This window comes from Muscardinus avellanarius, assembly GCF_963383645.1.
Source record: "Muscardinus avellanarius genome assembly, chromosome: 14".
Taxonomy (NCBI): domain Eukaryota; kingdom Metazoa; phylum Chordata; class Mammalia; order Rodentia; family Gliridae; genus Muscardinus; species Muscardinus avellanarius.
In genome coordinates, this window is record NC_137800.1 from 60,994,890 (window position 1) to 61,022,720 (window position 27,831).

Genomic DNA, 27,831 nt, shown 5'->3' on the forward strand with positions numbered 1-27,831 from the left:
TCTCAGCCCTGGGAAGCTAGTGGGCTCCTCAGACGCCTCCTCCTGGAGGTGTGTCTTTCCTCCCTCACGCCCTCCCCCTTTTTTTTTGTGGTACTGGGGAAGGAGCTCCGGGGCCTTCTACCTCTGGGCTACACCCCCAGACCTATTTTATTTTTTATTTGGAAACAGGGTCTCATTAAATTGCTGTGAACCACACTAAGTTGCTGAGGCTGGCAGTGAACCTGTGATCCTTGTGTCTCAGCCTCCTGTTCTGAAATTATAAGTGTGTGCCACCATGCCCGGCTCCTTCCTTCCTTCTTTCCAGGATACTAGGGATTGAGCTCAGGGACATTCTACCTCTGAGCTATACCTCCAAGCCCCATTTTATTTTTTATTTTGAAACAAGGTCTCACTAAGTTGCTGAGGGTCTAAGTTGCTGAGACTGGCCTTGAAACCTGTGATCCTCCTGTCTCAGCTTCCTAAGTGCTGGGATTACAGAAGTACACCACCAGACCCTGCTTGAGGGTGTGTGTGTGTGTGTGTGTGTTGGCTATATTTATTTATTTATTTTGCGGGTCTGGATGGGCATTCGACCCCTAAGCTACACCCTGTCTTCTTTTTTTATTCTTTATTTTGAAACAGGGTCTCACTGAGTAGCTGAGTTGCGTAGGGCCTCACTAAGTAGCTGAGGCTGTCCACGAACTGTGATCCTCCCGTCTCAGCCTCTCAAATGCTCCACCATGCCCAGCGACCATGTACTTCCAGGCTATACTCCCAGACCTATTTTATACTTTATTTGGAAACAGGGTCTCACTAAATTGCTGAGAGCCTCACTAAGTAGCTGAGGCTGGCTTCGAACCTGCGCGATCCTCCTGTCTCAGCCTCCCAAGCGCTGGGATTACAAGCATGGGCCACCATGCCCAGCCAAATAAATGCAATTTTAAGCCAGGTATGGTGAGGCATGCCTATAATCCCAGGATTTGGGAGGCTGAGACGGGAGATTTGCAGGTTCGAGGTCAGACTCAGGAATTAGGCAAGGCCATTTTTTCAAAATAAAAAATTTAAATGGCTAAGAGTGTAGCTCAGAGGTAGAATCCCCCTGGGTTCAATCTCCAGGGGCAAAATAACAAATACCCCCAGCTTAAAGGTTTTTTTTTTTTTTTTTTTTTTGCGGGTCTGGGGATGGAACCCAGGGGCATTCTACCTCCGAGTTACACCCCCTGCCCTATTTTTTTATTCTTTATTTTGAAACCGGGTCTCACTGAGTTGCAGAGGGCCTCACTAAGTAGCTGAGGCTGTCCACGAACCGCGATCCTCCAGGTCTCAGCCTCCTGAATGCTGGGATTACAAGCGTGCGCCACCACGCCCGGCCTTTAAAAGGTATTTTTTAAGGTTTTCTTAACAGCAGGCAATACATAGTGTATATGGTAAAACTCAGAAGTTATGAGAGATGAAACGGTGAAGGTTTTCTTCATTTCCTCCACTCCCTGATCCAGACTCAGTTACCCTGCAAAGAAGCACCCGGTTTCTGAGATGAGACGCGCACACACACAGGGACACGGTTTACACGTTTACACCTTACTTTAAATATATCGGAAAATGTCCCTATCTCTGCACACAGAATTGCTTGTTTGTTTTTAGTACTGGGGACTGAGCCCAGGGGCGTTCTACCTCTGAGCTACAGTCCCAGCCCTTTTCATTTTGAAACAGGGTCTCTAAGTGTGCCGCAAACTTGGATGCGCGCGCAGCTCCCAGTGCCGGCCCGCAGAGGTTCGAGCCCGCCCTCCGCACGCAGCCCCGGGCGTCCCCGACCGCGGGCTCTCAGTGGCCGCGGGGCCCTCGGAGCCCTCTCCACTCCGCGGTCCCGCCCCGCCCCTGCCCTGCTCGCCGAGCCTCTCGGCACCTCACTACAGACCTTGGGCGGGCGCTCCCGCTCGGCCCGGAATCGCGGCGACTCGGGTGCCCGGCCTTGGCCGCCCGCCCCACAATGGTCCTTTATGCCCCGCCGTCGCCATGGCAACCACCTGGCCTCGCGTCCCTGGCCGCCCCTCCCGCTCGTGCCCGGCGGCCGCAGGGGCGCCCGCGCCTTGCCGGGTGCAGGAGCTGCGGGAGCGCGGCCAGGGGACGCCGCAGGTGAGAAGGCGGCCGGGTGGGCGGGCCTCGGTATCCTCGGGCTTGTTTTCTTTAAACGTTGCCCATAAATTCTCCTTTCTTTAACGCTTTTTAAATTGGTGCATTGTAACCAGACATCAGGGTGAAGTTCAGAGAGACAGAGACACGCGTAGGAGCACTTGGTGATCTTCCCGCGCCGCTCCTCCTCCCTATTTTAGGACTTTCCTGGCAGCTGAACTTTCTGACTAAAACAAAAAAAAAAGCAGAACTTTTAGCACTGTTTTTTTTCTTTTTTCTTTTTGTAGTAGGGATTGAACCCACGGATGCCCGACCACTGAGCTACACCCCCAGCACTGTGTGTATATGTATATGTATACATTTTTAATTTTGAGGCAAATTCTTGCTAAGTTGCTTAGGGTCTAAATTGCTGATGCCGGCCTTGAACCTGCAGTTTAACTACACCTAGTTTATTACCATCATATCTTTTAAAGTTTTGTATTCTAACTTTGCTGAAGTCCTAAATATTACTTACTTTTTTTTGTTTGTGGAAGAACTTTAGACAAATCACATTTTATAATATCAGAAAATAAATCTTCAGCTTTCCATGCCCCTGGGTGTTTGGGAGAAAAGAGAGCCCCTGCACCTGTACTCTACCCCGGGATCCTATAATTAGAACAGATTTTTTTTTTTTTTTTTTTTTTTTGCAGTACTGGGGATGGAACCCAGGGGTACTGTACCTCTGAGCAACACCCCCAGCCCTATTTTTTTAGTCTTTTTAATTTTGAAACAGGCTCTCACTGAGTTGCAAAGGGCCTCGCTAAGTAGCTGAGGCTGTCTGGGAACCGTGATCCTCCAGTCTCAGCCTCCCAAATGCTAGGATTACAAGCGTGGACCACCACACCCGGCTCAGATACTGTTTTGAAACTTACAGGACGCTGGGTCCCGGGCGGGGGTTGCACGGGGCACGCCGGACCCCCGGAAGAACCGGGCCCCAGGTTGCAAGGCCCTGGGCCCCGGGCGGGGGTCGCACAGGGCATGCAGAATCCCCGGAAGAACTGGGTCCCAGGCCGCAGTGCTACAGAGTGCCTGATCCCACAACCTCCTCAAACCACAGATACTGTCTTCTCTTATTAAAAAAAAAAAAGAAAAAGAAAAAGAAAAAGAAAAAGAAAAAGAAAACAGAAAAGAAAAATATCGGAGAGGGGTGAAGTTGGCCATGGCGGCTGCTAGGATACTGGAGATGCAGACAAAACTTATCCAACTGAACTGGAACTTTGGAAAAATTCCCCGTGAAGGAGGACTGCTTCTTTATATCCTCAAGAATCCTGGACATCACCTCTAAGAAGAGAGTTTAGTGGAGACCTAGGAGGAAGGCAGTATTGGAAGCGGTCGCCGCGATGGCAGTGGAGACTTGTATTCGGGAGAGGCAGAAATCTGATCCTACCAACCTTATCTTATGGAGAAATTACCCCAAACATCGAATGCTACCATCGCGCATGCTTAGGAACACTGGACAACATGCAGAGTGGAAAAAGAGCTTGGGAGAGATTTGAAATGGAGGAGGCAGTAATAGGGATTGTAATAGGGATTGAACCCTATTCAATGGCAGTGGCCAGTACTCAGGGGAGGCAGAGATCTGATGCATTACACCTGGAACTTTTCACATCATAACCCCAGAGGCAGAGTGCCACCACCACGCACCCTCAGGAATATGGGACAATGTGCTGGGTGAAGAGGGTGCTCAGATCGGAGCCTGCCGAGGGGTGAGGACGGGGACAGCGAAGCCGGGATAGGAGCCTGCCGTGAGGCAAGGCTGGTGCTGGGGCCTCCAAGGCCGGGATCGGAGCCTGCTGAGGGGTTAAGCCGGTGCCGGGGCCAGCGAGGCCGGGATCGGAGCCTGCCATGAGGCAAGGCCTCTACTGAAGCCTCCGAGGCCGGGATCGGAGCCTGCTGAGGGGTAAGGCCCATGCTGGGGCCAGTGAGGTTGGAATCAGAGCCTGCTGTGAGGCAAGGCCGCTAATGAAGTCTCCAAGGCCGGGATCGGAGCCAGCCAAGGGGTTAGGTCGGTGCCGGGGCCAGTGAGGCCGGGATTAGAGCCTGCCATGAGGCAAAACTGCTACTGAGGCCTCCGAGGCTGGGATTGGAGCTGGCCGAGGGGTTAGGCCGGTGCCGGGGTCAGCGAGGCTGGGATCAGAGCCTGCCTTGAGGCAAGGCTGGTGTTGGGGCCTCCGAGGCCGGGATCAGAGCTTGCCGAGGGGTTAGGCCGGTGCCAGGGCCAGCGAGGCTGGGATTGGAGCCTGTCGTAAGGCAGTGTCGGTGCTGGGGCCTCTGAGGCCTGGATTGGAGCCTGCCGAGGGGTAAGGCCAGTGCCGGGGCCAGTGAGGCCAGGATTGGAGCCTGCCGTGAGGCAAGGCCGAGGCTGGGGCCTCTGAGGCCAGAATAGGAGCCTGCTGAGGGGTAGGTTTGTGCCGGGGCCAGCGAGGCCGAGATCGGAGCCTGCCGTGAGGCAAGGCCGGTGCTGGGGCCTCCGAGGCCGGGATCGGAGACTGCCAAGGGGTTAGGCCGGTGCCAGGGCCAGCGAGGCTGGGATTGGAGCCTGTCGTGAGGCAGTGCCGGTGCTGGGGCCTCTGAGGCCTGGATTGGAGCCTGCCAAGGGGTAAGGCCAGTGCTGGGGCCAGTGAGGCCTGGTTCAGAGCCTGCCGTGAGGCAAGGCTGCTATTGAGGCCTCCGAGGCCGGGATCGGAGCCTGCTGAAAGGTTAGGCTGGTGCCGGGGCCAGTGAGGCCATGATTGGAGCCTGTCGTGACACAAGGCCTGTGCTGGGGCCCCCGAGGCTGGGATCGGAGCCTGCTGAGGGGTAAGGCCGGTGCCAGTGCCAGCTAGGCCGGATTGGAGCCTGCCTTGAGGCAAGGCCGGGATTGGGGCCTGCTGAGGGGTTAGGCCGGTGCCGGGGCCAGCGAGGCCGGGATTGGAGCCGGCTATAAGGAAAGGCCAGTGCTGCAACTTCCAAGGCCGGGATCGGAGCCTGTCAAGGGGTTATGCTGGTGCCGGGCCAGTGAGGCTGGGATTGGAGCCTGCCGTGAGGCAAGGCCAGTGCTGGGGCCTCCGAGGCCAGGATCAGAGCCTGCTAAGGGGTTAGGCTGCTTCTGGGGCCAGTGAGACAGTGTTTGCAGCCTGCTGTGAGGCAAGGACGGTGCTGGGGTCTCTGAGGCCTGGATTGGAGCCTGCCAAGGTGTAAGGCAGGTGCCAGGGCCAGCGAGGCCGGGATCGGAGCCCGCCGTGAGGCAAGGCCGGAGCTGGGGCCTCTGAGGCTAGGATAGGAGCCTGCCGAGGGGCTAGGCTGGTGCCAGGGTCAGCGAGGCTGGGATCGGAGCCTGCGTTGAGGCAAGGCCAGTGCTGGGGCCTCCGAGGCCCAGATCAGAGCCAGCTGAGGGGTTAGGCCAGTGCAGGGGCCAGCTTGGCCAGAATCGGGGCCTCCCATGAGGCAAGGCCGGTGCTGGAGCCAGCGAGATCGGGATCAGATTCCTCCTCCAGGCTACTTTTGGGGCTGTCAAGAGTGGGATCTGAACTTTCAATGGGGCATGCACAGAGAAATATCACAGAAAATAAAAACCAGATGCTTCCCCTAATTAGCAAAAACTAGGAGGAAAGGGGTAACAGGAGGAAGCAATTAAGGTGACCAATTGGAGGGGAGGGGATGGTGGAATGTCTTTAAAACTCAGGAGGTACATAAACAAATGTATCAAAGATAATCACCAATCAAGCATGGGATCAAGGGAGAGGGAGAGAATGGGATGGGGGCTGGATGAGGGCTAATTGAATGATGTGTGCTTGTATATCCTCTCAAGTCTTGTATTCCAATGTGATATATGATTACAATGCACCAATAAAAATATTTAAAAAATTTAAAAAATTTAATTACCCAATGATAATAAGTACATTTTAATTTAATTTTTTGTGGAACTGGAGATTGAACCTAGGAACATTCTACCTTCGAGCTACACCCTAAGCCCTATGTTTTTTTATTCTTTGAAATGGGGTCTGACTAAGTTGCAGAGGGCCTCACTAAGTAGCTTTGTCTTTGAGCCCTTAGTGCCCAAGACGTTGCACACTCTCCATGGAGCCTGACTTTAACAGATGATCAAATGTCCACATGATATTGTGATGTACATTCTATTGTTTCATGAAGGGTTTGTCACCCAGTTACAGTGATCAGATACATAGCAGAGTGTCAGTAGCTATGGAGGTTACAAAGGGCTTCAGAATGTTATTTTTCTGTTGTAGGGGGGACTGAACCAGGGGAGTTCTCTCTGAGTTACACCCAGCCCTATTTTACTTGTTATTTTGAAACAGGGTCTTGCTAAGTTGCCAGGGATCTTGTTAGGTTGCCAAGGCCTTGAACCTGGGACTTTCCTGTCTCAGCCTTTCAAGTATTGGAACTATATGTTTGCATCACTGCACTCAGCTTCAAAATGTTATTTGATCACAAATCAGGGAGAGAGGACTTCCACTGTGGATGTATCCATCTTTTTTTTTTTTTCTGCGGGTCTGGAGATGGAACTCAGAGGCATTTGCCCTCCGAGCTACACCCCCTGCCCTATTTTTATTCTTTATTTTTGAAACAGGGTCTCATTAAGTTGCAGAGGGCCTAAGTAGCTGAGGCTGTCCGTGAACCACGATCCTCCAGTCTCCGCCTCCCGGATGCTGGGATTACAAGCGTGCATCACCAGCCCGGCTTAGAGTTGGCTTTTTATGGTAGAAAAGTTTCTCAGCTTGAGAGATGTTAAACACTTGGAATAATTTATCAGTGGCAGCTTTAAGAAACCTTTCCCAAGTGGACATGGTGGAATATGCCTATAATCTCAGTATTTGGGAGGCTGAGACAGGAGGGTGGCAAGTTTGAGGACAGCCCCAACAACTTGGCAAGACCTTGTTTCAAGATAAAGGGCTGGGGATGTAGCTCAGAGGTAGAATGACACTGGGTTCAATCCCCAGCACTGAAAAGAAAGAAAAAAAATTTAGAGCTGGGCTTGGTGGTGCACACCTATAATCCTAGTACTTGAGACGTTGAGACAGAAGGATCACAGGTTCATGACCAGCCACAGCAACTGAGTGAGGTTGTTAGCAACTTAGTGAGACTTTGTTTCAAAAATAGATAAATAAATAAATAAAAACAAAATAGGGCTGAGGGTATAATGACTCTGAGTTCCATCCCTAGCATCATAAAAAAAAATCTTTTCATAGAAATTCTTTTTCTTTTGTACTAGGGATGGAACTCAGAAGTACTCTATTTCCCAGCTACGCCCCAGTCCTATTTTATTTTGAAATAGAGTCTTCTTAAGTTTCTGAGGGCTGGTCTTGAACTGCTATTATCCTCCCAAGTACTGGGATTACAGGTGTGTACCATCAGGCCTGGTTCCCTAGAGATTTTTTTTTTTTTTTTTGTGGTACTAGGGATTGAACCCAGGCACATTCTATTTTGAGCTACATTCCACCCTAGTCCTATTTTTTTATTCTTTATTATGAAACACGGTCTCACTAAGTTGCAGAGGGCCATACTAAGCAGTTGAGGCTGGCTGAGAACCTGTGATCCTTCTGTCTCAGTCTCACAAGTACTGGGATTACAAGCGTGCGCCATTATGCCTGGCTCCCTAGAGATTTTTTGTTTTTTATTTTTTTGTGGTTCTGAGGATAGTACCCAGGGGCATTGTGCCTCTGAGCTACACCCCCAGCTCTCTTTCTTTTTTTAGTGTTTTTTTTTTTGAAACAGGGTCTCACTGAGTTGAGAAGGGCCTTGCTAAGTAGCTGAGGCTATCTGCGAACAGTGATCCTCTGATCTCAGCCTCCCAAATGTGTGTACCACACGTCCAGCCTCCCTAGAGAATATTATGCATAAAATTAATGATTTGCTAATGATTTGCTGATGATTTCTTGTGTCTGCTCTTAAGATTATGGTAATGTAGCTGGATGTAGTGGTGCACACCTGTAATCCCAGTACTTGGGAGGCTGAGACAGCAGGATCGCAGGTTCACGGCCAGCCTCGGCTATTTAGTGAGGCCTTGTACAACTTTGTGGGATCCTATTTCAAAATAAAGAATAAAAATATATAGCTGGAGATATAGCTCGGAGGTAGAATGCCTCTGGGTTCAATCCCCAGTCCTGCAACAAAAAGAAAAAAATTATGGTAATGTGTTAAATAAGCTTACACATTGAATTAACTACAATTCAACAAATACTCAATTCCCAACTAGACTCAGAGCACACGGGCCAGAGCCCCTGTGCTTACACAGTGCCACATCTTTCAGGCATCTTGCTATTGAGGTTATTTCATAATTAACCAATTCCTCCCTTCCACCAAAAATTAGCCAATCACTTGCCCTTATGTATGGGAAAGAGCAACCCACACCATCTTCAAAGAAGGTCTCGTGTACAGAAGAGATGCCACCTACAATCCATTTTACCAAAGTAGAAATTAAAGCCCAGGGAAGGCGAAAGCCTCTGGCATCGCCACAGGTTGTCATTTTATTCGCCAACACTTACAGGCAGCCAGGCAAGCCCTTAACAGTCCCATTATTTAATGCCTTACTTTGAGCTTAAAGTAATAAGTTGAATCCTGTCTTGTGACGTCTACTCCACACTTCTCCAAATCAGTGCTTGGAACTACTTACATTTAAGGTAGTCTCAAAGTCAGCGCTCCAAACAGCTGGAGGGAGACCTGCCCAACTCCTCCGGTTTTCAGACCTAGGTACCGAGATCCTGAGCCTCGTAGTGCTGGGTCCAAGGCGAGGCAGGTGGACTTGGGCGGGAGGGGCCTCCGGGCTGGGCGAGGGGCTGTGGGCCAGTCACGCACAGGTGGCGCAGGACACGGGTGAAAAGGCGTGTCTTTTTAAATGCATTTACTTAATGGAAGGTAGTTATTGCAGGTCACGACTTACCCACGATGTGCTATTAGACGAACCGCCCTGGAACTCACCGGCGCCTTTCCCGCACAAGCACTCCGCAGCCTCCCGTCCGCGGCGCGTGACCGAGGAGACCGCGCAGCTGGACAGCGACGTCCTGCCGGGCCGCCCTTCCAATCCGGGCTCTCGAGATCATCGGACTCTTATCACGGGCCAATTGGGGTCTCGGGCCTGAGGAGACGCGATGAGTGACCAATCAGAGGAGAGGGGAGGCTCGCCGGCGCCCAATCAGCGGCCCCCAGGGCTCCGTCCCGGTCGGTGCAAGGCCGCGGGCCGGCCAATCAAAGTGCGTGAGGGGCGGGGCCTGCCGGCGGCGCAGCGGAGGGCGCCGCTCCGCGCGGGGGCCGAGTGCGGCGGCGCGGTCCTGGCGGTGGGTTTAGGGCGCGCGGGGCTGGGGCCGAAGGCTGGGCGTCGCCGGACCGACAGAGCCTCGGAGCTGCGGCTTTCTGCAGCGCGAGGTGAGAGAGCGAGCTTCGGGAGGTGGTCGGCTCTGGCTGATGCGGGGAGGGGGAGGAGAGGACACTGTTGCCGTGGCAACGCACGTGCGCGCTCCGCTAGGCCCTGCAGCCTTCCCGCCCCCGCAGAGCGGGACCTCGGGCCCCCTTGGCCCCCGCCGTCCAGCTCCCGGTGGGCCTCAGCCGGCTCGCGGCTGCACCAGGAGTATCCGCTCCGGCCGCTCTCCTCCACAGCCTGGCTCTCCCCTCCCTCCCGCCGCCTAGCCCGGGCAGAGGGATTAAGATCGCCCCGGGGTCCTTGGTACCGCAGGCCTTCGCGATGGAACCGCCTGGGCCCGGCTGCAGTCGCTTCCCGGAACGGCCACAGCTGGGGTACAGCGTGACCACTCGTCCAAGAGATCGGCACCGTGGAGATGGGTTGTGCCCTGGAGGCATTATTTTGAAAGGCACTGCACGCAGAGCCTTGTGCATAGCAAGTACTCAGAGAATGGGTCTGACGGAATGAATGAAGACTGCTTTGGCAGCTTTCCATGCCACGGCCGGCTCTATGCAAGAGAAGTGTAAAGCAAATCACATGTGTAATTACGCATCTTCTAGTAGCCATATTAAAGTTTAATTTAAAACAGGCTAAATTAATTTTAATGCATCCTCTATGATCCAATATGTTCAAAATATAACATAATTAGTATTAAATTATTGGTTAGATATTTGAGATCTGTTTTATTCATACAAAGCCTTCCAAATCATTTGTATCTCTTAACAGCAAATTGACTGCCATCCGAGTGGAAAGTATGCTCATTGGCTCCCGTATATATTTATTTAGGGGCCGTGTGGCTTGCATCCAGGGCCTCGGGAATTAGGCCTTGAGCTTCACCCCCAGCCCCTCCTGGTTACCAGGTTGAGCTGCACTTTTATTGTATATGTGTGAGTTGTGGCCAAAACATATGGAGTCACCGATACTGTTCAAAACCTTCCGCATGCAAGGAGGTATGGGGCAGCGAGGCAGTGAGAGCCGCGAGGCACCGTCCTTTCCCTCAAGGAGCTTCCAGTCTAGTTAGAAAAAGAGATACCCAAAGATTGAGTAGCTTTTTAACTGGACACACTTGGAGTAGGGGCGGGGATGGGATGTAGCTCAGTGGTAGAGTATGTGCTTAGCATTTGAAAAGATCTGGCAGGAGGGGAAAAAACCCAGAAAGAGAGCTGGAAGTACAGGATTGACTGAGAAGGAGGTGGCCAGTACTCACCCGTAGGCATTCGGGAGGATGCTTTGGGCTTGTGCAGTAGGCAACAACTTCATCCTGGTCGCAAGAGATGGTCAAGACTTGGGCTGCTTGAAAGGATGGGGAGGATGTTCTGTTTGAATGGAACTGAATATAGTTTCTTTTTGTTTTAGGGTTGAAAATTTTCAGGATTCCGAGGCTTTCCAACTGACAGAGGCTTTCCTGTTCCCCTGAAAGTCTGCACCATGATTCACAGTCTTTTCTTGATCAACTCCTCTGGAGATATTTTTCTGGAGAAACACTGGAAGAGTGTGGTCAGCCGTTCTGTTTGCGATTACTTTTTTGAGGCTCAGGAGAGAGCCACTGAGGCAGAAAATGTGCCTCCAGTTATCCCTACCCCTCACCACTATCTCCTAAGCGTTTATCGCCACAAGATCTTTTTTGTGGCTGTGATTCAGACGGAGGTCCCACCGCTGTTTGTCATTGAGTTTCTTCACCGAGTAGTGGACACATTTCAGGTTGGTGAATGTGAGAAGGTTCACATCTGTAAACTGTCGTCTTTACAGTCCCGCTTCCATTGTAATCAGCCTGGGTTAAGAAAATGTTTATGAAATCAAAACTCTGGTGGTGTTCACTTCTCATCCAATTAGGATTCTTATTTCTATTTATTAAGGTGTTTGCACTTCAAAACGACCAGTTGCAGGAGAAACCTACCCTGCTTGATTTGACCATGTGACGTGTTTTTAGTTCTGGTCCTTCATTTTGCTCACAAATTAGAGTTTAGATTTTTTGTGTGTAGTGGTCTTGATTTTTTTTTTTTTTTTTTATTATACTGGGGATGGAACCCAGGGGCCTTCTACCTCCGGGCTACACTCCCAGACCTATTTTTTTTTTAATATATTTTTATTTGGAAACAGGGTCTCTTAAGCCAGCTGAGGCTGGCTTTGAACCTACACCATACTCCTGTTTCAGCCTCCCAACTGCGGGGATTATAAATGTGCACCACCACGCCCAGCATATGGACTTGATTCTGACTGTTGTTATCTATGTTGCTTTTAGTTGCATCAAAGTGGTGAAGGAGAATCCCTCAGCTTGTAACTGTTATTGTTATTTGCATAAATCAAATGATAAATTAGAAGCAAAGGCCCATTGGGTGTGGTCGTGCATGCCTGTAATTTCAGTACTTGGAAGGCTAAGACAAGAGGATTGCAAGTAAGCCGGGCGTGGTGGCGCAAGCTTGTAATCCCGGCACTAGGGAAGCGGAGACGGGAGGAGCACGCAGGTTCGAAGCCAGCCGCGCTGGCTTAAGAGACCCTGTTAACAATTAAAAAATAAAAAATAGGTCTGGGAGTGTATCCTGGAGGTAGAAGAGTTTCCAGGAACCCCAGTACCACCAAAAAAAAAAAAAAAAAAGGAGGATTACAAGTTCAAGGCCAGTCTCAGCAATTTAGCAAGAGCCTCAGCAGCTTGGTGAGACCCTGTTTCAAAGTAAAAAGGGCTAGGGGTATAGCTCAGAGGTAGCATGCCCCTGTATTCAATCCCCAGTACCAGACAGCAACAAAAAGAAGCAAAGGCCCTTTTTTTTAACTTCTGTGTCATATGAAATCTGGAATTAGTCACATGAATATGGGAATTGTGAAACTAGAGGAGAGAGTGAGGTCCCCGACATTATGGCAAATTAAAAGGCGAATCAAAGAATCCTTTCATTTACATTCCTTTCTCCATCACATGCTTAGAGCTACTTTTATTCCCAAGAGAATTGTGTGTGTGTGTGTGTGTGTGTGTGTGGTTATTTGGGGGTGGTGTGTGCTAGGAATGGAACCCAGAGGCATTCTACCTCTGAGCTATAAAGCCCTATTTTATTTCTTATTTTGGTGGTACTGGGGGTGGAACCCAGAGGCTTTCTACCTCCGGGCTATACTCCCAGACCTTTTTTTTTTTTTTTGAAACAGGGTCTCACTAAGTTGCTGAAAGCCTCACTAAGTAGCTGCGGCTGGCTTTGAACCTGTGCGATCCTCCTGTCTCAGCCTCCCAAGCGCAGGGATTACAAGCATGCGCCACCACACCCAGCTATTTCTTATTTTGAAACAGTGTCTCTCTAAGTTGATGAGGCTAGTGATAAACCTGTAATCCTTCAGTCTCAGCCCCCCAAGTACTGGGATTACAAGCATGTACCACCACACCCAACTTAAAATATATGTTATGAATTTTTTCCTATACATACTGATTGATAATGCTGTTATGAGATTTCAGTTCTCATGCATCATACTAGTTCCCTTGTACAGTGAAAATCTAAGGATTATAGGCTTGGGGATGTAGGTTAGTGGTAGAGCACTTGTCTAACCTTGATTTTGATCCCCAGCACCACAAAAAAAAAACCCTAAGAATGATAAGATTCAGCATCTGAAGGAACTAGAAGTAAGGCCAACAGTTATGCTCTTAAACTATTCTGTCTTGTTATGATTTCCACCTATTCTGAGACTTAACAGTCCTATTGGTGAAACTCGGCAGCCACTGGCTATCACCACACCAATATTACATAACGTATTAATGGTGGTAGTAAGAAAAGTTGTGAATTAGTTCAAACCGCAAGCTGGGTGTGGTGGTGCCTGCTGAAATTCACAGCATTTGGGAGGCTGAGACAGGAGGATCACAGTTTGGGGACAAATCTCAGCGAGACCCTGCTTCAAAATAAAGAATAAAAATTAGGGCTGGGGGTGAAGCTCGGAGGTAGAAGGCCCCTAGGTTCCATCCCAGTACCACACACAAAAAAAACCCCAAAAAACAATAAACAAAAACAACAAAACAGGAACTTGGGAAAACAGTAAAGTTGCTAATTTGGAAGTCTGGAACTTGCAAACTTGTCATTTTTGAAACATTTTGAAGCAGTTGTTAAATGTATATATCCCAGTACTTTAATATTGACATTCGCCCTCTCTGGCAGCATTTTCTGGTACTAGAATATGATGGAAGAGTTCCAGATATATATGTATGGAATTTTCAGGCATTTTTGCTGTAGAACTTTGTTATATTGCAAGTCTTCTTTCCAACTGCTCATTTTTATGGTTGGTTTATAAAACCTAGTAAAATTGCACCAGGCATGGTGGCGCACGCTTGTAATCCCAGCATTTGGGAGGCTGAGATGGGAGGATCGCAGTTCGCAGACAGCCTCGGCTACTTAGTGAAGCCCTCTGCAACTCAGTGAGACCCTGTTTCATTTTTTATTTATTTTTATTTTTTGCAGTACTGGAGATGGAATCCAGGGGCATTCTGCCTTCGAGCTACACCCCCAGCCCTATTTTTTTATTCTTTATTTTGAAACAGGGTCTCATTGAGTTGCAGAGGGCTTCACTAAGTAGCTGAGGCTGTCTGCAAACTGCAATCCTCCTGTCTCAGCCTCCCAAATGCTGGGATTACAAGTGTGTGCCACCATGCAGCATGAGACCCTGTTTCAAAATAAAGAATAAAAAATAGAGATGGGGATATAGCTCAGAGATAGAATGCCCCTGGGTTCCATCCCCAGTACCAAAAAAAAAAAAAAAAAAAAAAAAAGTTGAAGGCTCCATCGGAGGTGACATGTGTTTGAAGTAATCAGATGACCTATACAGGAGATCTAATTATTTAATTGGCCTGTTTGTGGTCAGATAAGGTGAAAGTGGACTCTGGATCTGGACTTTTAAGCATGGCTACTCTTGTCCCTCTTATCTGCTTTTTCCTATTCTTATGTCTGTGTGCTGCCTCAGGACTGCAGGTGTGTGGCACCCTGTGTACCTTTTGAATGAAAGGATGAAGAGTTCTTAAAATTGTAGCATTAGAAGCCGGGTGTGGTGGCACATGCTTGTAATCCCAGCATTCTGGAGGCTGAGACCAGAGGATCATGGTTCGCGGACAGCCTCAGCTACTTAGGCTCGCTGCAACTCAGTGAGACCCTGTTTCAAAATAAAGAATAAAAAATAGGGCAGGGGATGTAGCTCGGAGGGCAAATGCCCCTGGGTTCCATCCCTAGACCTGCAAAAAAAAAAAAAAAAAAAAAAAATAGCACAGGTGGAGTTAAAAAGATTTTCATGTAAAATTCTATATCATATATAAAATGCTATAACTTCAAGTTGGGTGTGGTGATGCACACCTGTAATCCTAGTACTTGGGAAGCTTGCAGGTTCAAGGTCAGCCTGGGCAACTTAGTGAGACCCTGTCTCAAAATAAAGAGTTGAAGGTGTAGCTCAGTGGTAGAAGGCCCCTGGGTTCAATCCTCAGTACCACACATGTGAAAAGAAAAAGTTAAAATTTTGCACAATTCAGATTCTTGTTCCTAAGTTCATGTAATGATCTGGATTCCGTTTTATATTGTATATGTCATATTGAGGAAATTGTTGGGCATGGTGGTGTACCTATAATCCCAGTATTTGGGAGGCTGAGACAGGAGAATCACAGTTTTCAAGTTAGCCTCAGCAATTTAGTGAGACCATTTCAAAATAAAATATAAAATAGGGCTGGGAGTGTATCTCTAAGTAGAATGCTCCTGGGTTCCATCCCCAGTGCCACCAAAAGAGAAGAAAAAGAAGTTGAGGAAGCCAATCCAAAGAGGTCAGATGGCCCTCCAGTCTATAGGAAAATCTACCTCTGACAGTAGTAGCCTCAGCCAGTCCAGTGTTCCCTTTCCCAAACGTGGTATGCACTGTTCCTCAGTGCAGAGGAGTGCCCTAGAAACCCTGAGACCAGATCTCCACTTTTTAGGAACATTATTTAGCTTGCTTTTACAGTCTCTAGGTGGTAAGTGTGTATATTATTTCTTTATCAGGATTATTTTGGAGTCTGTTCAGAGCCAGTAATCAAAGACAATGTGGTTGTGGTTTACGAGGTACTGGAAGAGATGCTTGACAACGGGTTTCCCTTGGCTACCGAGTCCAACATCCTCAAAGAGCTGATAAAGCCGCCCACTATCCTTCGGACAGTTGTCAACACCATAACAGGTAGGGGTGGGCCAACAGAAAGCCAGATAAGGCTTAGTTTTATGTATGCTTTTTTCTTTTTTGAGTGGGAATCTCAAGTGTTGGAGTGTTTTATTTTGTGTGTGGGACTAGGTATTAAACTTAGGGGCATTATACTTCTAAGTTTACCCTTAGCCCTGTCTTAATTTTTATTTGGAAACAAGGTCTTGCTAAATTGCTGACAGCCTCACAAAGTTGCTGAGGTTGGCCCCAAACCTGTGCTCCTCCTATTTAAGGCTTCCAAATATTGGGGTTACAAGTGTGTGCTACCATGCCCAGCTCTGCGTGCTTTAAATTGGTCTTTATGTCTTTTGTTTGTTTGTTTTTATTTTTTTGTATTTTTTTGGTGGTGGTGGGGGTTGGACCCAGGGGCTTTCTACCTCCGGGCTACACTCCCAGACCTATTTTCTATTTTATTTGGAAACAGGGTCTCACTAAGTTGCTGAGAGCCTCACTAAGTAGCTGAGGCTGACTTTGAACCTGTGCGATCCTCCTGTCTCAGCCCCCCAAGCGCGGGGATTACAAGCGTGCGCCACCACGCCCGGCGTCTTTATGTCTTTAGTTTCAGTGACAAGATGAAGCATTCAGAGGGTTGGGATGTAGCTCAGTAGTGGAGCGTGTACAAAGCCCTAGACTGAGCCACAGCATCTGTTAATCTATTAAAAAAAAAAATGTTATATTTAACAACATTTTTTTCTGATTACAGAAGAAAATCGGGTTTTTTGTTTGTTTGTTTGTTTGTTTACGGTACTGGGGATGGAACCCAGGGACATCTACCTCCGAGTGACACCCCCAGCCCTATATTTTAATTCTTTATTTTGAAACAGTGTCTCACTGAGTTGCAAAGGGCCTCACTAAGTAGCTGTGGTTGTCCATGAACCGAGATCCTCCTGTCTCAGCTTCGCAAATGCTGGGGTTACAAGCTTGTGCCACTACGCCCAGCTGATAAATATGAAACTTCAGAAATACAGAAAAGCCCAAAGAACATAAAAATCTTTAATCCCATTATACTTTTAACACTTGGTGTATATATTTCTCTGTGTGTGTGTGTGTGTGTGTGTGTGTGTGTGTGTGTGTGTGTGTGTTGCTGGGGCTTGGACAACCAGGGGCATTCTAAGTGTGAACTATACCCCTAGCCCTATTTTAATTTTTTAATTTGAAACAGGGTCTCGCCTAAGTTCCAGAGGGCCATGCTAAGTGGATGAAACTGGCCCCAAACCTGAAATTCTCCTGTCTCAGCCTCCCAAGTACTGGCATTACAGACATGTGCCACCATGCCTGGCTTCATCTTTTGGAGATAAAAGAATGATAGATAAGACAGGCGTGGTGGTGTGACAAGTCTGTAATCCCAGTATTTGGGAGGCTGAGTTAAGAGGATCACGGGTTGGAGGCTAGCCTCAACAATTGAGCAAGAGCCTCAGTAACTCAGTGAGACTCTGTTTCAAATAAGAAATAAAAAGGGCAGGGGTATTGCTCAAATGTAGAATGCCCCAGTACCAAAAACAAACAAAAAGTATGATGGATGAATTTTTTTTTTTTTTTTCAGTATGGGGAATGAAAACCAGGGGCATTTTACCTCTGAGAAACACCCCCAGCCCTGTTTTTTATTCTTTATTTTGAAACAGGGTCTCACTGAGTTGCAAAGGGCCTCACTAAGTAGCTGAGGCTGGGTGTGAACCTGCGATCCTCTTGTCTCAGCCTCCTGAATGCTGGGATTACAAGCGTGCGCCACCACACCGGGCTTACTTTTTATTTTTAAACAGGGTCTAAGTTCCTGAGGGACTAAGTTGCTAAGACTGGCCTCGCTCCTTGATCATCTAGTCTCAGCCTCCCAAGTACTGCGATTCTGGGCATATGCCACTGTGCCTAGCTACTCTTTGGGTCTTATTTAATGCATCAACAAAAGTCTCATCAAATTCGACATAACTAGTGGAAAAATGCACCTTAAAAAGTGTAAATATGATGCCGGGCGTGGTGGCGCACGCTTGTAATCCCCGCGCTTGGGAGGTGGAGACAGGAGGATTACGCAGGTTCGAAGCCAGCCGCGCTGGCGTAAGAGACCCTGTTTTAAAAATATAAAATAGGTCTGGGAGTGTAGCCCGGAGGTAGAAGGGCTTCCAGGAACCCCAGTACCACCAAAAAAAAAAAAAGTGTAAATATGAAGAGTAGCCAGGGCAGTTTTGAAAAAGAATCATGAGGGAAGCCTAAGGATCTGGCCTGTCGAATGTGAAGACACGGCTGGCATGGTGATGCATCATCATCCAGCACTTGGGAGGTTGAGAATGGAATATCACAGGTTTCAGCATAATCTAAGCAACTTAGCAAGACCTTCTTTCAAAATAAAATTGGGCTCGGGGTGGCTGGGCGTGGTGGCGCACTCTTGTAATCCCCGCGCTTGGGAGGCTGAGACAGGAGGATTGCACAGGTTCAAAGCCAGCCTCAGCTACTTAGTGGGGCTCTCAGCTACTTAGTGAGACCCTGTTTCCAAGTAAAGTATAAAACAAGTCCAGGAGCATAACCTGGAGGTAGAAAAGCCCCTAGGTTCAAAAAAAAAAAAAAAAAAAATGGGCTCGAGGTGTAGCTCCCAGTACCAAAAAACAAAAAAGTAAAGACAGTTTGGAAAATAAATTTTTAAAAAAGAATGAGAGAAGCGAGACCCTGTTTCAAAATAAAGAATAAAATATAGGGATGAGGTATAGCTGGAGGTAGAGTGCACCTGGGTTCTATCCCCAGTACCACAAAAAACAGAGAGAGAGAGAGAGAGAGAGAGGGAGAGAGAGAGAGAGAGAGAAAAAGAAAAAGAAACAGAGAGGGGGGGGGAGTGAGGGAAAGGGAAAGCACGAACATGTGTCTCACTGAATATAAGATATATTATGAAGTTTTGATAACTTAGAAAATGTGGTTATTGACCCAACAATAAATATACTAACTTTTTCAATATTCCGAGTTTGTTTTGATCCTTCAGAGTTTTTGTAAGTACCTGAATATTTATGGATATTACGAATTTACTAAGCTAGCAACTCAAACCAAAAAAAAAAGCTGAAATGTTTTATAAACATGCTGAATATGTATATGTTCATGTTTCTTTCTTTAGAGTAGAAAGATGTAGGCAGTGAAAATAGATTTTAAGTTTTAGCATTTCATTCTTTCAATATAAGGTCTTTGAATTAAAAAAATTTTTTTTCAAGCCATGTGTGGTGGTGCATGCTTGTAATTTCAGTACCTGGGAGGCTGAGAAAGGAGGATCGCAGGGTTGTGGCCAGCCTCAGCAACTTAATGAGACTCTCAGCAATTTAGCAAGACCCTTTTTTCATATAAAAAAGAAAATAGAGCTAGGGGTATAGCCCAGAAGTAGAAGGCCCTTGGGCTTTATCCCCAGTACAAAAACAAAATCAACAACAATAATAAATAAAGAATAAAAAATAGGGCTGGGGATGTAGCTTGGAAGTAGAATGCCTCTGGGTTCAATCTCTGGTCACACACACACACACACACACACACACACACACACACACACACACACAGACACAATGCCTTTTGGGGAAAAAACAAGTCTAAGAATTGATCTTCAACTCTTATAGACAAGTAAGGATCTAATTGATGTTTTTTCCCCCTAAGTTTCAGTATTGGTACAAGATAGATCATGTTGATATATACCTTTTAATACCTGTCATTACTGTACCTAAGAACCAAACTCAAACTGCAGGACTGTTTTTACCCATGAAAATTTTATGTCAATATGTAGATACCAACCCTACTGAAAGCCAATACATTATTTAAGATTCGGGCTATGATGGAATTTGAGACACTAAGTTCATGTTACTTTCAGAACCAAAATATGATATCTGTTTCTCAGGTAGCCTTTTTTTTTAACCTTTCTTCAGCTTGAGGAGGCAGACCAGATGGTGACAGTTTTAAAAATAGACTAAGTTGCCCTATATAGAGGCTGGGGAAATGCTCGTTTTCTGTTTGATAGTGTATGAATAGCAGGAGCAGAGAAACCTCTAGGAACGTGTTTGCTGGTTATTAGAATGGAATTGGCAGGAAAGTTCAAATGAATTCTAAAAGCATGAACATGAACTGTCTCAGGAAGTACCAACGTGGGTGACCAGCTTCCGACGGGGCAGCTGTCGGTGGTGCCGTGGCGGCGGACAGGCGTGAAATACACCAACAACGAGGCCTATTTCGATGTGATTGAAGAGATCGATGCCATAATTGATAAGTCAGGTGTGTGCTCCTAAGATGTTCTCGGAGATTTGAAAATAGGAGGACTTTGCATATAATCTTTGGTGGTGCCAGAATTATCCCCCATTCGGTTTGATTTATTAACTACTTGTGTGGAGCACTGTGCTGGTTTTGTTTTGTTTTTCAGTACCGGGAATTGAACTCAAGGACATTCTACCACTGTGCTATAACCCCAGCCCTCCCCCCTTTTAAAAGTCTTTATTTTGAAATGGGTCTCACTTAAGTTTCAGAGGGCCTAAGTAGCTGAGGCTGGCCACAAACCTGTGGTCCTCTTGTCTCAGCCTCCCAAGTACTGGCATTACAAGCGTGCACCACCACGCCTGGCTGGCTTTCATGTTTTGATGCAGACCAATGTCTTATTTATTTATTTATTGGTGGTACTGGGGTTCCTGGAAGCCCTTCTACCTCCGGGCTATACTCCCAGACCTATATTTTATTTTTTGGAAACAGGGTCTCTCAAGCCCACACGGCTGGCTTCGAACTCGCGCTATCCTCTTGTCTCCGCCTCCCAAGCGCAGGGAGTACAAGCGTGCGTCACCACGCCCAACCAGACCAGTGTTTTACTTGTATAGATCCTGTTTTTTTTTTTTTTTTTTTTTTTTTTTTGGTATTGGAGATTGAACCCAGAGGTATCCTATCTCTGAGCTACATTCCTGGTTCTTTTTATTTTATTTTATTTTATTTTTTTTTGTGTGGTACTGGGGATGGAAGTCAGGGCCAGTCTACCTCTGAGCTACATACACCTCCAGCCCTATTTTATTCTTTTTTTTTTTTTTTTTTTTTTTTTTGAAACAAGGTCTCACTAAGTTGCTGAGGCTGACCTTGAACTTTCGATCTTTCTGTTTCTGCCTCCCAAGTACTGGGATTATAGGCATGTACCACCATGCCCCATTTATTTTTTATTTGGAGACAAGGTCTTGCTAAGTTATTGAGGCTGACCTCAAACCTGTAATCCTCCTATCTCATCCTCCTAAGTTCTGGGAATACAGGTGTTCGCCACCATGCCTGGCTGATGAGTTTATTTTTGACATGTGGAGTTTGCCCCAGTGACTTTCTGGTGGAGTGTCCATTAGTGAAGAGTGAGACTGACCTTCAAAACAGAGCCGCTGGCATGGTGGGCTATATCTGTAATGCTGGTAGGTGGGAAGCTGAGACATGGTCACAAGCTCAAGGTCAGCTTCAGCAACTTAGCGAGACCCTGTGTCAAAATAAAAAATACAAAGGGCTGGGGGTGTGGCTCAGAGGTAGAATGCTTCTTGATTCAATCCCCAGTATCTCCAGAACAAAAAAACAGAAAACAATTGACCACAAATGGAGGTTGAAGCCTTGATAGGAGATAGAGCGACCTGAGGAGAGTGTGTAGAGTGGAAGGGAGGCTGTTCGGGGTGGTGGGAAGCATGGACAGCTAAGGGGTGTGCACGAAGCTGCGCAGGACACTGAGAGGAGCCGGCAGCACAGAAGAGCCGAGGGGGCTGGACAGAGGAGCACTCTGAAGGGAGGAAGAGGTCTGCAGTGACAGCTGTTGCAGAGAGGGACGCAGGGCAGAGGCTGTGAGGGTCCCTTTGGTTTCGCAGCAGAGCTCTCCGATGGCCTCAGGGAGGGCGGTTGCCAATGACCTGTTCCCTGACCTGTTGGTTAAGGCAGTGATGCTCTGTGCTGATGCCAGTCCTAGAATGGAAACTCCTGTAAGCTAATCTGTCTCATCCATCCTGTTGTCCCCAGACGTCACCAGAGTGATCTGCGATTGCTAAATGTTTGGATGCATGGGTCGGATAAATGAATTGGATGGCTAGGCAGAAGGAAAGAAGAAATGGAGAGAGGGAAGAAGGATGAAAGGGAGGCAGAGAGAGGAGGAGGGAGGGACGAGCTGGGAAGCACGGAGCCGTGCTCACAACTTCTGCCTTCTGTCCATTCCATCTCAGGTTCCACGGTTACTGCTGAGATCCAGGGGGTGGTCGATGCCTGCGTCAAACTGACCGGGATGCCAGACCTCACACTTTCCTTCATGGTAAACCCTGGCCCAGAGCACGCATTCTGGGACGAGAGATTAAATACTCCTGCAAGGAGAGTGGTGAGAGTGGAGTAGAACAAGGAGAAATGCATGGATTTTGCCACGCTTGACTTTCCTATGAGTACCAGAGTTTCTGTGTGTGTGTGTCTTTTAGTAAAGACTTCATCTCACTTTTTCTTGAGAAAAACGTGGGTGTGTAATCCCTGCTTCTTGCCTTCCTTTGCCTGTCTGCAACTAGAACCCCAGGCTGTTGGATGACGTCAGCTTCCACCCTTGTGTTCGCTTCAAGCGCTGGGAGTCGGAGCGGATTCTCTCGTTCATCCCGCCCGATGGGAGCTTCCGCCTGCTCTCCTACCATGTCAGTGCACAGAAGTAAGCAGCTCCTTCCCCCCAGTGGAATCTGTGTCTGTGGTGTGTATGGAAACTGGCTGTAGTGATTAGGAACCGGGGCGCTACAGTTCCCTGGTTCAGGTTCCAGCACGTACTTGCTAATTGTGTCTCCTCAGGTGAGTTGCTTTCCTCCTGTGTGTTTTCTTGTCTGAAAATAATAAAAGTGCCTTTGTGTGAGGATTGAGTAAGAGTCTAAAGCTGCTCATGGCTCCTGCCTGTGATCCTAGTCCTGGGAGGCTGAGACAGGAGGATCACAGGCTCATGGCCAGTCTTAGCAACCTAGCAAGATCCTGTTCCAAAATAAAAAGGACCAGAGCCGGCGTGGTGGCACACGCTTGTAATCCCCGCGCTTGGGAGGCTGAGACCGGAGGGTCGCACAGGTTCGAATCCAGCCTCAGCTACTCAGTGAGGCTCTCAGCAACTTAGTGAGACCCTGTTTCCAAATAAAATATAAAATAGGTCTGGGAGTATAGCCCAGAGGTAGGAAAGCCCCTGGGTTTCACTCCCAGTAACACACACACACACACACACACACACACACACAAATAAAAAGGACCAGGAGTGTAGTTCTGAGGAAGAAAACCCCAGGTTCCATTTAACCTCCCAAAAGTGTAAGTTATGCTACAAGAAGGTGTAAGATGAGTGATTTTTGGTCTGGAACATTCTCTTCAATTTGGAGGCCTTGGGAAACAGTGTTGTATAGAAGGTATGTGGGCCAGGAGCTAGGGAGCCTTGGTGACCAGTACCTTCCTGTGAAATTATGAAACATCCTGAGGTATGAGTGTTACTCTCTCCAGTGTAAATAATTTGTTTGTAAATAATTAAATGTTTGTTAATTTGTGTCACAAATTAAAACAGAAATATAGGGCTTTATTTTGGCTTGTTAGGCTTTTCTCGTGATGGGCTTAATGTATTCTTTGGTTTTGTTTATATTATTCAAAGAGGTTTCAGAAGACTTAGTTTTATTAGACAGATGTTAGTTTATCAAATGGAAAAAATAATGACTACCAGAATTACAGACCTTTGCTACCATGCCAGGCTCAATTTATTATTATTATTATTTTTTATGGTACTGGGGATGGAACCCAGAGGCATTCTACCTCTAAGCCACACACCCCCCAAGCCCTATTTTTTATTCTTTATTTTGAAACAGGGTCTCTCTTGAGTTGCAGAGGGCCTCACTAAGTAGCTGAGGCTGTCTGTGAACTGCGATCCTCCGGTCTCACAGGCTCAATTTCTTGATGGGGCTCTTCTCCAATTTCATCTGATCATCACAAAAACTCTTAACAGGTAGGGTAGGGTGTCATGATTTGACAGGATATAAAACAGACTTAGAAAAGCCACCAAATAATCTTAGCATAATAATAGTTTCTGACTGTATTTTTCTGTGTTTATTTTTATTTATTTGCTTTTGTGAATTTTTATTTATTTGATTTTGTGAATACCCAAGGACATTCCTCTGAGCTACACCACCAGCCCTATTTTATTATTTTATTTTAAAGCAGGGTCTCACTAAGTTGCAGTGAGCCTCATTAATCGCTGAGGCTGGCTGCAAACCTGTGATCCTCCTATCTCAGTCCCCCAGGTTTTGGGATTACAAGCGTGTGCCACTACACCTGGCTCTGTGTGTGTTTGTGTGTGTTATTTTGAAGCAGGGTCTCACTAAGTTGCTGGCCAGGAACCTGTGATCCTCCTGTCTCAGCCTTCCAAGTACTGGGATTACATGGTTGAGCTGCCAATAGGCAAGAAAAGTATAATGTGAAAAGGGAAGTGATACCATTTTGCAGCACATTAATAAAATGGGCTCTTTGTATCTTTTCCAGTCTGGTTGCGATTCCAGTGTACGTCAAACACAGCATCAGTTTCCGGGACAGCAGCTCACTGGGACGCTTTGAAATAACAGTGGGACCCAAGCAGACCATGGGGAAGACCATAGAGGGAGTGATAGTCATCAGCCAGATGCCCAAAGGAGTCCTGAACATGAGCCTCACTCCATCCCAGGGGACGCACACGTTTGACCCAGTGACAAAGGTAGGGAGCACAGGCCACTCTGAACTCTCGATGTCAAGTAGGAGCTCTCCACCAACTCGATACCTTAGAAGGCGAGATTAATCAAGGAGACACTGTTGTCTTCCTTGAGATAACTCACAGTGATGATTTTCTCTACTAGAAAACTCCCTAGAGAAGCCGGGTGTGGTGGCTCACGCTTGTAATCCCGGCATCTGGGAGGCTGAAACAGGAAGATCATGGTTCCTGGACAGCCTCAGCTACTTAGGCCCTTTGCAACTCAGCGAGACTGTTTCAAAACAAAGAATAAAAAGTAAGGCTGGAGTTGTAGCTTGGAAGTAGAATGTCCCTGGGTTCCATCTCCAGTACTGCAAAAGAAAGGAAGGAAGAAAAGAAGGAAGGAAGGAAGGAAGGAAGGAGACTCCCTAGAGGCACTTAGGATGCTGTGAGCCATTCCCACAGGGTAAAGTTTGTGCTATACTTCATTACCTTATTGTAAAGACCACTTATCCTTTATTATTTGTTTGAAGATGCTGTCTTGGGATGTAGGAAAAATAAATCCTCAGAAGCTACCAAGTTTGAAAGGGACCATGAGTCTTCAGACTGGAGCTTCTAAACCGGATGAGAATCCTACAATTAACCTGCAATTTAAGATCCAGCAGCTGGCCATTTCTGGTAAGAGGATTTTGAAGGGAGTAAGGTGGCCTCCCTCCCTCCCCAGGCGCACAGGTGCCGGGAAGCCCACCCATAGCTCCTGCTCCTGAGGCTTGGTTTTGCCACCTGGTACGTCTTCAGTAACATCTCTTCCAGTACATTTCTGGGGAACTTTACAGTCCTTACTTTGAAGTGGGCCTAAATGACCTGAATAAAAATGCCTGAGACACAAATGAGAAGGAAGCACTATTGGTTCAGGGGGTGTTCCCAGGCTGTTGCTGGGTCATCCTAGGGCTGTTCATCGGAGGTTCCCAGGGCTTCAGAAGGCGAATGCATCTGCATTCTTAGCTAGGAAGGAAAAGGAACAATTTCTGCTCCTTCCTCCCAATATCAGAAGACTCTCAGGTTTGCTTCTGGTTTCATTTGGAACACTGGGCCTGTCCGGCCAGTCTGCTTTGTCCTGGACTTGCCTTAGGTGAGGGGGGGATGAGCAGGTGCCACCTCTTGGGCACCTGTGATTGCTGGGTGCTCTCTTAAGCTCTTTTCATATGTTTTCTTATTTATTTCTTAGACCAACCCTATGATCTCAAACGGAAATTACTTTAGCTTTATATGATGCTCCTATTCCTATTTTTATTTACTAAAAGACCTTGTCTAATCAAGTGATTAGAATTTAGTTGTTAGCCAGGCATGGTGGTACATACTTGTAATCCCAGACTTGGGAGGCTGTGACAGGAGGATTGCAGGTTCACCATCAGCCTCAGCTACTTAGTGAGACTCTCTGCAACTTAGTGAGACTCTATTTCATACTAAAGAACAAAAAATAGGGCTGTATTATAGCTCAGAGGTAGAATACACAGTTCAATCCCCAGTACCACAAAAAAATAGTTAAGTTATAAGCTGTTTCATCTTAAAATATTTAATAAACTGGGCACCGTGGCACACACCTGTAATTCCAGTGCTTGAGAAGCTGAGACAGGAGGACTGCAGGTTTGAGGATAGCCTTAGCACCTTAGTGAGACCCTACTTCAAACTTGTAAAAAATTACAAGTTGGGTGTGGTGGTATACACCTGTAATTTTCAGTACTCAAGAGACTGAGACGAGGATCAGAGGTTCAAGGCCAGCCTCAGCAACTTAGTGAGATCCTCTGCAATTTAGACCTTTTTTCAAATTTTCAAACCCTTTAAAAAAGCCGGGTATGGTGGTGCATGCTTGTAATCCCAGCATTTGGGAGGAGCTACTTAGTGAGGTCCTTCACAACTTAATGAGACCCTGTTACAAAACCAAGGTGTAGCTTGGAGGTACCATGGCCCTGGCTTCTATCCCCAGTACTATTAAAAAAAAAAACCCACTTTAAAAAGAGCTGTGATATAGTTTGGAGGTATAATGCCTCTGGGTTCAATATTTCCAGTACTAAAAAAAAAAAAAGAAAAAAGAAAAACCACTTAACTATCATGCTGTTGGGCATGGTGGTGCATGCTGGGAATCTCAGTACTTGGAAGACTGAGACAGGTTCTTGGCCAGCCTCAGCAACTTGTGAGGCCCTCCACAACTTAGTGAGACCCTGTTTCAAAATAAAGAATAAAAAATAGGGCTAGCTAGGCGTGGTGGTGCACGCTTGTAATCCTAGTACTTGGGAGGCTGAGACAGGAGGATCCGGGTTCGTGGCCAGCCTCAGCTACTTGTGAGGCCCTCCAAAAATTAGTGAGACCTTGTTTCAAAATAAAGAATAAAAGATACGGCTGGGGGTGTAGCGTGGAGGTACAGTGCCCCTGGGTTCAATCCCCAGTACTACAAAAAAAAAAAAAATAGGGCTAGGGGTGTAGCTCAGAGGTACAATACCTCTGGATTCAATTCCCAGTTCCACAAAAACAAAAAACAAACAAAACTATCATGCTATATATAATATAAATTTTTTTTGCCTAGTATCATGAAAATACTTAGCATCCACTGAGTAGGTCATTGTTGTTATTATTAGTCAACTTAGGTTCTCTTTTTCTTCTTTCTTTCTGGATTGAACCCAGGGGCATTCTCTCTCTGAGCTATACCCCAGCCCTTTTTATTCTATTTTGAGTGTCTTGCTTGGTTGCCGAGGTTCTCACTAAATATTTGAGGCTGGCCTCAAATCTGTTCCTCTTGTCTGAGCCTTCCAAGTACTGGGATTTAGAGGCATGGACCACCACACCTGGCTTATTTCTTATTTCATTATTAATTCATTGGTTTTTGTCATTATTAAGTCATTCATTGATTCCAGTAGCTTAGGCAGGATGTACAGCGCCCTGCTCTGTCCCTACTCTTCTGTGCCTAGGCTTAGCTTTCTGCCGTCCACCTGAAGCGAGCTCCTCGTGGAGCCCTGTGCGCGCGCTCTCCTCCCGTGGGTGCACCGGGCGGGGAGCGCCCAGCTTTGTGGCTCGTCCTCACAGCAGCTTCTCTCCCGCTGCTCCTGCAGTGAAGTGAATGCAAACGTTGCTCTGCCTGCATCTTCTGAATAACACTCATATCTTATCTCTTCTCCCAGGACTCAAAGTGAATCGTCTGGATATGTACGGAGAAAAGTACAAGCCCTTTAAGGGCATAAAATACATGACCAAAGCCGGCAAGTTCCAAGTTCGAACCTGAAGGGAGTTTTGTAGAGGGAACAGTTACAACACCTTTTCATTTCTTACTTGTCTAAAAGTAAATCTATCAGCCTGTCTCTTAGGTCAGCCCCCTCCAGGCCCGCCCACTCTCTTCCTTAGCCTTCAGTGCCATGGAACTAATCAAGGGAGAAGAGGCCGCCAGGAGAACGGCGCAGAACCGAAGCAGTCACTC

At 47.1% G+C, this 27,831-nt stretch overlaps 1 protein-coding gene across 1 annotated transcript; it reads left to right on the forward strand.

Annotated features, from left to right (window-relative positions):
• Window positions 1–10,969: 10,969 nt before the first annotated feature.
• On the forward strand, window positions 10,970–27,639 carry AP3M2 (adaptor related protein complex 3 subunit mu 2; the record flags this gene model as incomplete). Its single annotated transcript, XM_080710547.1, has 8 exons — window positions 10,970–11,242; window positions 15,523–15,694; window positions 19,802–19,939; window positions 21,880–21,965; window positions 22,207–22,340; window positions 24,182–24,389; window positions 24,896–25,040; window positions 27,539–27,639. The coding sequence occupies 8 exons, from the start codon at window positions 10,970–10,972 to the stop codon at window positions 27,637–27,639; spliced, it is 1,257 nt and encodes a 418-aa protein (XP_080566673.1).
• Between the last annotated feature and the right edge of the window lie 192 nt (window positions 27,640–27,831).